At 47.0% G+C, this 14,740-nt stretch overlaps 1 protein-coding gene across 1 annotated transcript in view; it reads left to right on the top strand.

Moving 5' to 3' along the window:
* The first annotated feature begins 4,985 nt into the window (after positions 1-4,985).
* polr1e (RNA polymerase I subunit E) overlaps positions 4,986-14,740 on the top strand; it is a 48,026-nt gene continuing 38,271 nt past the window's right edge. The window contains exons 1-4 of the mRNA XM_038804533.1: positions 4,986-5,186; positions 8,344-8,447; positions 9,657-9,733; positions 12,258-12,343. Coding sequence (XP_038660461.1) covers positions 5,114-5,186; positions 8,344-8,447; positions 9,657-9,733; positions 12,258-12,343 — 340 coding nt within the window. The 5' untranslated portion in view covers positions 4,986-5,113. The remainder of the gene's footprint in view (positions 5,187-8,343; positions 8,448-9,656; positions 9,734-12,257; positions 12,344-14,740) is intronic.

The raw sequence follows: 14,740 nt of genomic DNA, 5'->3' as shown, positions 1-14,740 counted from the left end.
GAGAAATGCCCTCAGGGGGGAACAGCCTGTCGGGGGCCTGGGCACTACAGGTTGGAGGTCACCCCTGGGCTGGGGGGGGGGGGGGGGGGGCGGTGCAGGGCTTAGCGTTTGCGGGGCCTATAGGCCATCTTCCAATATTGTGCATACCCATGACAGGGGCAACTACAGCTGATGCCTGTCTGTTCTACCAAAAGGTCCAGGATAGAGACCTGTTTATGGTGATATGCTAAAGGTCACTTTAAGACCCTTTGACTGTGAGCAGCCTCTAGCTTCACAGTTGAACGCTATTGCTAATAAGGAATTAACCTTGTTAGTTGTGGGAGTACTTCACAGCTCTCAAGAGGCAGAAGGTTGTGTTTGCTGTTTGCTCCTGCTTCTGGCTGCAATGCCTGAATGCCCAGTGTTTGTTTGCTGCTGCCTCTTCTGCTTCTGTGGCCTGGAATAAGGCAAAGGGAGGATGTAAACTGGCCTACTACCAGTGCTGGAGAGGGGGATGGGGTGCTCTTTTACACTTCTGCTGTGCTCTGTCAGTGTGACTTTCCGGTATGATTATTCCTGCCTTTCAGTGTTTGCTGCTAGGAGCTGCAGGAGAGAGAGAGAGCGAGCAGAGTGACCTGAAAGCTACTGCAGCTGCCTGGAGGCTGTGTGGCTGTTTGCTGCCACCTCTTTTGCTTCTGTGGCCTGGAGTAAGGAAGGAGAGAGAGTGAGCTGAACTACTACCAATGCTGACGAAGAGGAAGGGTGGCGGCCTGATTTAACTGAGCAACTTGCTGCAGGTATTGAAGAACTGTTTTTACAGATCACTGGTGATTTTATTGTACTGTTGACTTCAATGTTTAATGTTTGGAAGCTGTGTGTTTGCTCACTGCTGTAAACTATTATGGGAAATTTATCCCAAACTTGGCCACTTTATTGCAAATTTGGTCACTTTATCCCTGCACACTGTTCAAAAAAAAGCAGAAGTAGGTTGGCACGGTGGTGCAGTGGTTAGCACAGCTGCCTCACGGTGTTGAGGACTTGGTTTGATCCCAGCCCCGGGTCACCGTCCGTGTGGAGTTTTCACATTCTCCCCGTGTCTCCGTGGGTCTCACCCCCACAACCCAAAGATGTGCAGGGTAGGTGGATCGGCCACGCTAAATTGCCCCTTATTTGGAAAAAAATGAATTGGGCACTTAAATTTATTTTTAAAAACACCAGAAGTGGTTGTGCAGGTGCCGGATGTCTTTGCAAAGGTGAAGCAGCAGTTACGATCATCAAACATCCTGGCTCATTATGACCCCAAGAGAGAACAGGTATGAACATGTGATGCCTCATGGGCAGCACGGTGGCACAGTGGTTAGCACTGCTAACCACTGTTAAGGAAGGGATGGGTCGGACAGGTTTTCCACTCGGGGCTGGACTCTAAGACTAGAGGGGTCGCGATCCTGATTAACAAGCGAGTGTCATTCGAGGCGGGGAGAATAGTTGCGGATGTGGGAGACCGTTACATTATGGTTAGTGGGAAGCTGGAAGGGCTGCCGGTGGTGCTCGTGAATATGTACGCGCCAAACTGGGATGATGTGGAACATAAGAACTAGGAGCAGGAGTAGGCCATCTGGCCCCTCGAGCCTGCTCCGCCATTCAATTAGATCATGGCTGATCTTTTGTGGACTCAGCTCCACTTTCCGGCCCGAACACCATAACCCTTAATCCCTTTATTCTTCAAAAAACTATCTATCTTTATCTTAAAAACATGTAATGAAGGAGCCTCAACTGCTTCACTGGGCAAGGAATTCCATAGATTCACAACCCTTTGGGTGAAGAAGTTCCTCCTAAACTCAGTCCTAAATCTACTTCCCCTTATTTTGAGGCTATGTCCCCTAGTTCTGCTTTCACCCGCCAGTGGAAACAACCTGCCCGCATCTATCCTATCTATTCCCTTCATAATTTTAAATGTTTCTATAAGATCCCCCCTCATCCTTCTAAATTCCACAAGTACAGTCCCAGTCTACTCAACCTCTCGTCATAATCCAACCCCTTCAGCTCTGGGATCAACCTAGTGAATCTCCTCTGCACACCCTCCAGTGCCAGTACGTCCTTTCTCAAGTAAGGAGACCAAAACTGAACACAATACTCCAGGTGTGGCCTCACTAACACCTTATACAATTGCAACATAACCTCCCTAGTCTTAAGGAGTTCATAAGGAGGATGTTGGGGAAGATCCTGGACCTGGATTCGCATAAGTTGGTCATGGGGGGGGACTTCACCACAGTCATTGACCCAGGGCTAGACCGGTCTAGCTCAAAGACAGGCAGGGTGCCGGCAATGGCAAAGGAGCTAAAGGGGTTTATGGAGCAGATGGGGGTTGGACCCATGGCGATTTGGGCGGTCAAGAGTGAAGGAGTTTTCCTTCTACTCGCACGTGAATAAAGAGTACTCCCGAATTGACTTTTTAAAAATCCTGAACAGGGCTTTACTGATGGGGGTAGTGGACACTGAGTACTCAGCAATTACGATCTCAGATCATGCCCCGCATTTGGTTGATCTACAGGTGAGCATGGGGGTGGCCAACGCCCGCACTGTAGGCTGGATGTTGGACTTTTAGCGGATGAGGAGGTGTGCGGGCGGCTCAGGAAATATATCCAGAACTATCTGGAAGTTAACAACATCAGGGAAGTCTCGGCGGGAATGGTCTGGGAGGCGCTGAAGGCGGTGGTTAGAGGGGAGCGGATCTCGATCCCGGCCCACACGGAGAAGGTAGGCAGAGCAGAGACAGACCGACTGATAAGGGAAATACTACAGGTCGACAGGAGGTATGCGGAGGCCCCAGAGGCAGGGCTTCTGAGGGAACGACGGAGGCTACAGGTGGAATTTGGTTTGTTAACTACAGGGAAGGCGGTGGAAGGTGATGTATGAATATGGGGAGAAGACCAGCAGAGTGCTTGCACAGCAGCTTAGAAAGAGGGAGGCAGCTTAGAAAGAGGGAGGCAGCTCAGAAAGAGGGAGGCACCCAGGGAGATTGGGAAAGTAAAGGACAGACATGGGAAGCTGGTCGGATATTCAGCAGGGGTAAATAAGGCGTTTAAGGAGTTTTACAGTAGGCTGTATGAGTCGGAAGCCCCCTGGGTCGGAGAGGATGAGGCAATTCTTAGGGGGCTGAGGTTTCCAAAGGTGGACGAAGGGTTGGTATAAGGGCTGGGGACCCTGATCGGATTGGAAGAAATAGCAGAAAGGCTGAAGGCCATGCAGTCGGGCAAAGCCCCAGGACCGAACTGGTACCCAGTGGAGTTTTATAAAATGTTGTCTGGGATGCTGGGGTCGCTGCTGATGAGGACATTTAATGAGATAAGGAAGAAAGGGGGGCTTCCCCCGACAATGTCGCAGGCCACTATCTCACTGATCCTGAAGCTGGATAAGGATCCGGAGCTTTGTAGGTCCTACAGACCGATCTCCCTACTAAATGTAGATGCCAAACTGTTGGCCAAGATCTTGTCCTCAAGGATTGAAGACTGCGTTCCAGACATGATTGGGGAGGACCAGACTGGATTTGTTAAGAGCAGGCAGTTGGCGGCCAACGTAAGAAGGCTGCTGAATGTAATTATGATGCCCCCAGAGGGTATGGACGTGGAGATAGTGGTCACAATGGACGTGGGGAAGGCATTTGATCCGGTGGAATCTGAAACCAGAGAAAATGCTGGAAAATCTCAGCAGGTCTGGCAGCATCTGTAGGGAGAGAAAGAGCTAACGTTTCAAGTCCAGATGACCCTTTGTCAATCATCTGGACTGGAAATGTTAGCTCTTTTCTCTCCCTACAGATGCTGCCAGACCTGCTGAGATTTTCCAGCATTTTCTCTTTGGTTTCAGATTCCCGCATCTGCAGAATTTGCTTCCATTAAGACTACTATTCAACCTGAACAACAACTTACCTTTCTCGCTTCCTTAAATATTGGCCTTAAATCCTACCTTTTTAAAGTTTTATAACAGTGCTGTGAACACTTTTGCGACGTTTAAGGTGCTATATAAATACAAGTCCTTCAGGTCCTGATGTGCCGCTGTGACCTGTAGATGGCGGCGTTCCAAACGCTGTGAGATGGAGGCGGCGGTGTTGTTGCCGGGGCCAGTAGGTGGCGGTGTTGCTGGCGCCGGGCGGCCTGGGCCTGTAGATGGCGGTCTTGCTGGCGCCGGGCGGCCTGGGCCTGTAGATGGCGGTCTTGCTGGCGCCGGGAGGCCTGGCCTCTAGATGGCGGTATTGCTGGCGCCGGGCGGCCTGAGCCTGTAGCTGGCGGTGTTGCTGGCGCCAGCCGGCCTGTAGGTGGCGGTATTGCTGGCGCTGGCCGGCCTGGGCCTGTAGCTGGCGGTGTTGCTGGCGCCAGCCGGCCTGTAGGTGGCGGTGTTGCTGGCGCCGGGCGGCCTGGGCCTATAGATGGCGGTGTTGCTGGCGCCGGGAGGCCTGGCCTGTAGATGGCGGTGTTGCTGGCGCCGAGCGGCCTGAGCCTGTAGCTGGCGGTGTTGCTGGCGCCAGCCGGCCTGTAGGTGGCGGTGTTGCTGGCGCTGGCCGGCCTGGGCCTGTAGCTGGCGGTGTTGCTGGCGCCAGCCGGCCTGTAGGTGGCGGTGTTGCTGGCGCTGGCCGGCCTGGGCCTGTAGGTGGCGGTGATGCTGGTGCCGGCCGGCCTGGGCCTGTAGGTGGCGGTGATGCTGGCGCCGGTCGGCCTGGGCCTGTAGGTTGCGGTGATCATGGCGCCGGTAGGCCTGGGCCTGTAGATGGCGGTGTTGCTGGCGCCGGGCGGCCTGGGCCTGTAGATGGCGATGTTGCTGGTGCCGGGCGGCCTGTAGGTGGCGGTGTTGCTAGCACCGGGCGGCCTGGGCCTGTAGGTGGCGGTGTTGCTGGCGCCGGGCGGTCTGGGCCTGTAGGTGGCGGTGTAGCTGGCGCCGGGCGGCCTGTAGGTGGCGGTGTTGCTGGCGGCCTGGGCCTGTAGGTGGCGGTGTTGCTGGCGCCGGGCGGTCTGGGCCTGTAGGTGGCGGTGTTGCTGGCGGCCTGGGCCTGTAGGTGGCGGTGTTGCTGGCGACTGGCGGCCTGAGCCCGGCACTGATGCGTGGTGCTGTGTTATAAATTATCGGCGTGTTTGATATTTTGATGATGGCGGCGGTCAGTGTTTGGAAGTACAGAGATATAGAGGAGTTGGGTCCGGAACAATCGGCCACACTTGGTAATGTCTGCGAGTTTATCCTGGATGAGGCGGGCGGCGGGAATGTCTGGGACCAGCTCGGTAGTAGTGAGAGAGAGAGAGATGGGCAGAGTGTGAGAGACTGAGTGTTAAAGGACAGATGGTGCGACAGGCAAGAGGAGAGAGCAGAGTTTTGTGGAAAAATGAAGGACTTGCATTTATATAGCATCTTTCATGACTAGCCAATTGTTTCAAATCGCCTTTGCCAGTGAAGTACTTCTGAAATTTAGTTACTGTGGTGATGTAGCAAACATAGCCATGTGAAAATATGTTATTGCTCAAGAGATGGGCAGTAACTGCAAAGCAGAGTAATGTGAATGCTGGAAATCTGAAAATGAAAATACAAAATGAAAATACAAAATGCTGCAGATCCTCAGCTGGTCAGGCAACAAATGTAGAGAAAAACAGTTAATGTTTCACGTTGACTATTGTCATCCGAGAGATTGAATGGTAGAAGAGCCTGGCCTTCAGGGTCAAAGGGGTGATGGGGCAAGGAAAAAATAGAATATGTATCTATGGCAGGTGGGCATTGACTGAAGGCACAAGTGAAGAACCAAAATATCCAAAGAGAAAGAAGTTGGAGCAAAATGGTCTGAGATTATGTTTTGAAATTGTTGAACTCAATGTTGCAATTTTTCTGATGATGCAAACTTCACATTGGCGTTTCTAAGATATCTTTTTACCTTAACTGGGCATTCCAAACCTCCCCACTCCCCCCCACCCCCCCTGCTGCCATCACCCCATTGTTGTTTATTGGGCCCTCTTGCAGTTCTCGCTCCTTTCCATCCCTTCCAGACCACAATAGGATTTCCCTTATCGTCACATTCCACACGACTGACCACGGTTTTCAACGGATGATTTTCTGCCATTTCCACCACCCCCAATGTGATGCTATTGCTAGACACATCTTTCCCTCTCTCCCCATTTTGAAGGGACTGAATCCCCAGGTCCACTTCTCTATCACCTTCAAAATCGCATCCCCTTCCCACGATGCCCTATGCTGCTCTTACTCATGTATTTGCTTTGTTTGGCCCCTTGTTCCGCACTGTAACCAATCACTGTTTGCCAACATACCATTTGCCAAGGGACTCTGTCGATTATTCTCTTTTGTCTACTATGTACATACTGTGTACGTTCCCTTGGCTGCAGAAAAATACTTTTCACTATACTTTGGTACATATGACAATAAATTAAATCAAATCAAACGGCACCGTTCCATTCAAGTGCAGGAGATGTAACCTTTTACTTCCTCGCTCCTCATTGTCCAAGGCACCAAACACTCCTTCCAGGGGGAACAGTGATTTGTGTACTGCTTTCAATCTCAACTGCTTTTGGGCAGCATGGTAGCACCGTGGTTAGCACTGTTGCTTCACAGCTCCAGGGTCCCAGGTTTCATTCCCGGTTGGGTCATTGTCAGTGCAGAGTCTGCACCTTCTTCCCGTGTCTGCGTGTGTTTCCTCCGGGTGCTCCAGTTTCCTCCCACAGTCCAAAGATGTGCAGGGTAAATAGATTGGCCATGCTGAACTGCCCTTAGTGTCCTAAAAGGTTAGGTAGGGGTACTGGGTTACAGGGATAGGGTGGAGGTGTGGGCTTAAGTAGGGTGCTCTTTCCAAGGGCCGGTGCAGCCCAATGGGCTGAATGGCCTCCTGCACTGTAAATTCTATGATTCCTGTTTTCACTGCTCACAATGTGACAATCTCTACATTGAGGAAACAAAATGCATATTGGGTGACCCCTATGAAATTTGTACACAGTTAGCTCCCACATATAGTAGATATGATAATGACCGGATAAACTTTTTACATGATGTTGGTTGACAGATAAATATTGACCAGAGCACTAGGGATAGTTTCCTTACTCTTCAAAATAATGTCATGGGAACTTCTGTGTTAACCTGAGAAGGCAGGTGGGCCTCAGTTTACCTTTGTCTCCGACAGTGCAGCACTCTCTCCTTTCTGCATCGAAATGGCAGCCTTGAATTTTGTGCTCAAGGCCTAGAATGGGACTTCTACCTTGGTTGTGTGCTACTGAACCATTGCGAGCCACATGCGGCTCACTCGAATGGCGTATCTTTCTGAGGTACCCTACAGTGATGGAGACCTTACTGGGTTTGGTTATGATTAATGAAGTAGCTTGGGTAGATGAACTGAGTGTGAATGAACACCATAGGAGTAATGACCACATTAGGATAAGATTTACGATCGAGCTAGAAAAGGAAAAAGTCAGTTCAAACATTAGAACTCCAGATTGGGGCAGCACGGTGGCCTAGTGGTTAGCACAACCGCCTCATGACGCTGAGGTCCCAGGTTCGATCCCGGCTCTGGGTCACTGTCCGTGTGGAGTTTGCACATTCTCCCCGTGTCTGCGTGGGTTTCGCCCCCACAACCCAAAAATGTGCAGAGTAGGTGGATTGGCCACGCTAAATTGCCCCTTAATTGGAAAAAATAATTGGGTAATCTAAATTTAAACAAAAAAAAAGAACTCCAGATTGTATTAGATCAGACTTTACAAAGGTAGCCATGATGTGGAGATGCCGGTGTTGGACTGGGGTGGGCACAGTAACAAGGCTGACAACATCAGGTTAAGGAGCAACACACCGAAAGCTAGTGATTCCAACAAACCTGTGGGACTTTAACCTGGTGTTGTAAGAGTTAAAAAGGTAGTGAGCAAGGTGAGGTTGAAGAAACTGGCAAACAGAACTGAGCATCGTTTACCAGCTAAACTACGCTATATAATTGCATATTTATACTAAATATCAATCTACTTTCAACTTGAAGAAGTTTAATTCAAATTTCTGTTTGAATAATCAACAAAAAGAGACATATGTTCTGTTTTATTTAAATTCCTCACTGGGCGATTTAAAATTTTTTCCAAAAAAAAAGCTTTGAATGAACAAGTGAATGGCATGGACATGACTGGCCCAGTTTGTTCTGTGTTGCTGTTATGACTATAACTCTGTGTGAGATATGGTGACTTGGTAGCTCTGATATTGGATCAGCAACCCACGAACAATGAGTTTAGAAATGAATCATAATACATTGGTTATAAAGAAAACAGTTACCAATAACTATTTGATTACAGGACAGGTTATCCTCTGGGCTGAAAATTAAGTTTATAAAAATGGTGTCTTGTTTTGCAGTTCAATTTTCCAATGGGAAGCTCACCAATTCAGAAAATGTGGCATTTCAGCTGCACAAAAATATACACACACATAACCCCCGGAAAAAGAATCAGCTTATCTTGGTAAGAGTTAAGTGACTGGTATATTTGTGCAATAACACGCTTAACAGTTTGTACCGTGGTTAAGACTGGCATGGCTGATTGTACTATTTCTTTAAACTGTGTTAACAACATTACTAAAATAACGACACCTCCTCCACAATAGTCCTCTATACTGGGGCCCCGCAAGGCTGCGCATTTAGCCCCCTACAATACTCCCAATACACACACGACTATATGGCAAAATTCATCTCCAAAACAATCTACAAGTTTGCTGATGACGCGACTGTAGTGAGTCGGATTTCAAACAACGATGAGCCAGAGTACAGGAGAGAGATAGAGAACCTAGTGACATTGTGTAACGACAACAATCTCCCTCAATGTCAGCAAAACTAAGGAGCTGGTCATTGACTGCAGGAAGGCAAGTATCGCACGCACCCCTGTTTGCATCAATGGTGTTGAGGTGGAGATGGTTGACAGCTTCAAATTCGTAAGTGTACACATTGCCAACAATCTGTCCTGGCCCGCCCATGTCGAAGCTGCGACCAAGAAAGCATAGCAGTGCCTATACTTCCTCAGGAAACTAAGAAAATTCGGCATGTCCACATTGACTCTTACCAACTTTTACAGATGCACCATAGAAAGCATCCTATCTGGCTGCATCACAGCCTGGTATGGCAACTGCTCAGCCCAAGATCATAAGAAATTACAAAGAGTCACGAACACAGCCCAGTCCATCACGCGAACCCGCCTCCCATCCATTGGCTCTGTCTACACCTCCCGCTGCCTTGGGAAAGTGGGTAGTATAATCAAAGACCCCTCCCACCCGGGTTATTCTTTATTCCAACCTCTTCCATCAGGCAAAAGATACAAAAAGTCTGAGAACATGCACTAACAGATTCAAAAACAGCTTCTTCCCCACTGTTACCAGACTCTTGAATGACCCTCTTATGGACTGAATTGATCTCCACGTATCTTCTCTACTGAGTAGCACTACACATTGTATGCTTCATCCTATGTCGAGGTATTTATATTGTGTATTTATCGTATATCCTATGTTTTTCATGTATGGAATGATCAAAATGGACTATATGCAGAACAATACTTTGCATTGTACCTCGGTTCACGTGACAAATCTAAATCTAATGCAAATTTGTTCAAACCGTTGAGCAACATTGCCAGTTCTTTGAAATTGTTCCACTTACTTGATGAGTCTTTTTTTATCCCCTGTAGTCTGCGGAGACCGATAGATTGATGTACGTTGGAAATAATTTTGGACCCAGTGCCCTGAAGTGTAACTCGTTGTGCAAGTAAGTGCGTTTCTTTGACTCAAAGGCAGAATTCCATTTAAATATAAAACGCTGAAAAAATGCAAAAGTGGTCTTAACATTTGTGAAGACGAAGTTAAAAACTGGAACTCTCGTCACTTTTTGCATCTACCTGCGCATTCCAGTCTTGAGAGGGGTGTTACAGATTAGCTGAAGTAGAATTGTCTTCCTTCCAGTTTGACCTCCTGCAATGTAAAGTAAATATAATAATAATCTTGATTAGTGTCACAAGTAGGCTTACAATAACACTGCAATGAAGTTACTGTGATATCAACTAGTCAAGTTTGCAGGACGAGGAATAGGTTGATATGTCTTTGAAAGAACTGACCCAGGCAAGATGGATAAATTACCCTCTTTGCCAAATGATGCAATGATTATTTGTTCCTCAAATACAGCAACATTTTGGACAAAGCATATTTTTTGTTTTATTTGGCAATGGAATCCTGGGAGCTGTGTTTGCTGGTACCACAGTACAAAGTTGGTTTGCTGCTGGTCTTTGCAGTGGAAGAGAAGCTAGATTTTGCAATATGAAGCAGAGGTATTTATGTAGCTGGTTGCCATCTGTACTTGAGATGACAACGGTGACTGAGGGTGAGACTGGAGGAAGTGTTGTGCCAGTTGTCATTATAATGAGAATGTTCATCGTTGTTATTTCTGTTAATAGATCTGCTGCAGGATTGCTTATATTGAGTTGGACGATACAGTATTGTATAACAATATAGGTATTCTCAACAGTGCTCCAGGGAAAGTGTTACATTACGTGTGACAGGATCATGTGCTAGATGTGAGAATTTTAATATTAATCTTGCATTTGGCTGGCCTTTTGTCAACTTTTTCCATTATAAGTGCTTGTGTCCACATTTATAATGTTTATGTCTGATTTTATAAAATAAACTGAAATGAATGAAAATCGCTTATTGTCACAAGTAGGCTTCAAATGAAGTTACTGTGAAAAGCCCCTAATCGCCAAACTGCCTATGTAAACTTCCCCTCGTGAGTGCAAACACAGGACAAATTTGCTTTATAAATATAGACACAGCAATTCATAATGAGAATACATAGAAATGAGGATGCATGACTTTCTGGTGGGGATCAAATTGTCCATTTGCCATTGCCCTCTAATCACACTTCAGTTGAAGATTGTACTGAGTCGTGACTTCTGTTGTTTAATGCTGCACAGGATTGTCTTTTGATCCAAGATCTAAGGGTGGCATGGTGGCACAGAGGTTAGCACTGCTGCATCACAGCACCAGGGGCATGGGTTCAATTCCAGCCTGTCTGTGGAGTTTGCACATTCTCCCCGTGTCTGTTCCTCCCATAGTCCAAAGATGGGCAGGTTAGGTGGATTGGCAATGCTAAATTGCCCTTGAGTGACCAAAGATGTGTAGATTAGGTGGGGTTACTGGGGTAAGGTGCAGAGGGCCGGTGCAGACTCGATGGGCCGAATGGCCGCCTCCTGCACTGTCGGGATTCTAAGATGTATGTTAGATTAATCTTTGACACGCTCTTGAGCTTTGAAAGGATGGTGGGGTATTGATATGATAGAACTCTTCATTAAGATGAAGAATGAAGTAGTCAAATCCAAAACTAGGGTCCTGAATCTAAATAAAGGGAACTATGAGGGTACGAGGCGCTAATTGCCAAGGGTAGATTGGGGAACCTTACTAAAGGGGTTGAGGGTGGCTAGGCGATGGTTCATATTTAAAGAGTGTGTGCATGAATTATAACAATTATTTATTCCGCAAAATGACGCAAAAATAAAAGAGGGAGGGTCAGCCAAGCCTTGGGAATGAAATTAGGGATAATATTAAATCCAAAGAGGCGACATATAAAATTGACAGAAAAAGCTTGAGAATTGGGAGTGTTTTAGAATCAGCAAAAGAGGACAAAAATATTTGATCAAAAGAGGGAAAATAGATTGAGAGTAAAATTCAAAAACATAGAAACTGATCATAAAACCCTCTGTTAAAAAAAAAGTGAGAGAGAAGGATTGGTAAAGACAAATGTAGGTCTCTTGTATTGAGAAACTGGTGAAATTATAACGGGGAACAAAGAAATGTCAGAAGAATCAAACACATACCTTGGTTCAAACTTCACAAAACAGGGCACAAATAACCTCCCAGAAATGTTAGGGAACCAAGGGTCTAGTGAGAGGGTGGAATTGAAGGAAATCAGTGTGAGTAAGAAAATGATGCTGGGGAAATTAATGGGGTTAAAGGCTGACAAATCATCAGGATCTGCTAACCTACATTCCAAAGTATTAAAAGAAGTAGTCCTGGAACTATTTGATTCATTGGTGGTCATCAGCCAATTTCTATAGACCTGGGTTTTTCAAAGTTCAGATCATGACCCCTGGGTGGATTGGTGGCGGGTGTCAGGAGCGTTCTCGCGGTGGTCCCGATTGGTACACCCAACGGCCGCTACTGGCATTTAAATTGAGAATAGCAGCTGCATACAAATGATGAGTACATTTTCATTAACTGGAATGTGTTCTTGTTCCATTCAGGTACTTTGTTGGCGTGCTAAATAAAACAACAGGGAAAATGGAGGTGTGCGATGCTCAGCTGTTTAACATGCAACCTTTCTTTCATGGTAAGTTCTTCAATATGTCGTTTTTGACCATCCAGTGAGCATAATTAGATGTGGCTAAATTCAGCTTCTTTGCAACTTGGATGTTTGTGTTGCAGATAGTGTAGAAGCATTAAAGGCACTTTGCAAAACATTATCATCCAAAATAGGATACTGAGAAGGAGATATTAGATGGGTGGCTGCAAGCCCGTTGGTCAAAGAAATTGGTGGTGAAAAGGGCCCTGAATTGCAGAGATTGAAGGAAAAAATTTCAGAGTGTCGGGCTTGGACACCGGAAAGCATGACACAAAAGGGTCACTGATAGAGGAACAGATAATTCGGGAGGGGGATTGTGGAACCAGAGGAAGACGATTGTGGAGTTGGAGGACAGAAAATGTAAACATAGAACATAGAACAGTACAGCACAGAACAGGCCCTTCGGCCCTCGATGTTGTGCCGAGCAATGATCACACTACTTAAACCCACGTAACCCGTATACCCGTAACCCAACAATCCCCCCATTAACCTTACACTACGGGCAATTTAGCATGGCCAATCCACCTAACCCGCACATCTTTGGACTGTGGGAGGAAACCGGAGCACCCGGAGGAAACCCACGCACACACGGGGAGGACGTGCAGACTCCACACAGACAGTGACCCAGCCGGGAATCGAACCTGGGACCCTGGAGCTGTGAAGCATTGATGCTAACCACCATGCTACCGTGAGGCCCCAAAGATAGGCAAAGATGTTGCTAAAAGGGAATTCAAATGCAAGTGAGGATTTTGAATTGAAGTGAGAAGCTTTGGGTGACTAGGAGTCAAAGTAGGTTATCATTGACTGTGATGGGCAAGCAGGACCTGGTGCAGGATAAAATTGCAACTTTGGATGAGCACAAATTTACTGAGGTTGAAGATATCGAGACCATTCAAAAGGGTGTCTGAGTAGTTCAGTCTGGAAGTGACAAAAGCATGGATGAGGATTTTGTCAGTAGGGACGGATGTTGGCAATATCGTGGAGGTAGAAATAGATGGTCTTGTTATGCATTCAGAAGTTCTCGTTGCTTAGGATTCAAATTTTAGAACGGGTTGAGACAATATCTGGAGGGGAATCAAACAGGTGGGACGGGCTTAGTGTTTGTGCAAATGGCTGAAGATGATAGCTTCGGGCTTCCTGATGTTTGACTGGGGTAAATTGCCTGAAATTCAGCGAGAAGTGGCCAGCAATTTGACAAGAAAAAGTTGATGGAGGGTTTGAAAGCAATGGTGAAGAAACAGAATTCAGTGTCCACATGAAATACAGCGCACTGTAAATGAGGAGAAAGAGGAACCAAGGACATACTTTGGTGTACTCTGGAGCTAAACGTGAAGGGGCCACAGGCATAATCTTGGGGAACTTGAGGTAGTGGTATGAGTGAGAAGGGAAGTTATTGCTGGAGATACTCTGGCTATACTTGGAAAGTTAAGTGAACCAAATGAGGACAGTCCCACTGAGTTGGACAATGGGGATGTGTTGGAGGAGTTTGGTGCAGTCAATCTTGTAAAAAGCTGTAGAGAGGTTGAGGAGCGATAGCAGACTACGGTTACCAAGGATGTCATTTATTACTTGGGTTTCAGCTGTTTCACTGCCGCGGTGGGGACAAAATACTGACTGTGAGAGTTTCAGATATGGAGTTGTAGGAAAGGGGTTCAGATATGAGAGGTGACAATACATTCAAGAAATTTGAGAGAGAGAGCAAGGAAAGAGGGAATGGGGTAACCTTTCAAAAAACGGCTATTGATGGTACATTTGGAGAGGCTAAAGAATTGGATTTAGGGCCAGGGCAGTGCGGACCCTGGAGGATGTTTAGCTTGGTTGAGAAATGGGTGTGGCAGAGACAGCTGGAAGAATGGTCTCAGTTTTATGAGAGAGAATTCCATGAAATCCGTGGACTTGGAGGCACCAGGGAAAGGATTTCCGGGCAATGGCTGTTAGTGGAGGAAATAAGGTGAGATAACAAATCCCAGTGGGAAAAAATGGGGAACAGCAGTGAATAGGCGGGGGGGGGGGGGGGGGGGGGGGGGGGGGGGGGGGTGGTGTCAAGGAGAGATGAGCTGGAGGGGTGGGGGGATAAGGAGGATTGTATGCTGAATCAGACGGTGACAGACTGTAAATAGAGGAACATAAGAAGGAACCGTTGACTGTTCAATAAATGAAAACGAGCAGCAATGTATATAATTTTGAAAATGCCAATATAAAGATCAACTAGAATGGTTATGGGGCTGGTTTAGCACAGTGGGCTAAACAGCTGGCTTGTAATGGATTCAATTCCGGCACCAGCCTCCCCGAGCAGGTGCTGGAATGTGGCGACTAGGAACTTTCCCCAGAAACTTAATTGAAGCCTACTTGTGACAATAAGCTATTATTAGAATGTGGGATAGT

Source organism: Scyliorhinus canicula, chromosome 8 (assembly GCF_902713615.1).
Source record: "Scyliorhinus canicula chromosome 8, sScyCan1.1, whole genome shotgun sequence".
In the NCBI taxonomy this organism is placed as follows: Eukaryota; Metazoa; Chordata; class Chondrichthyes; order Carcharhiniformes; family Scyliorhinidae; genus Scyliorhinus; species Scyliorhinus canicula.
The sequence above is the reverse complement of the archived record's forward strand: the minus strand, read 5'-3'. Positions and strand labels throughout refer to the sequence as shown.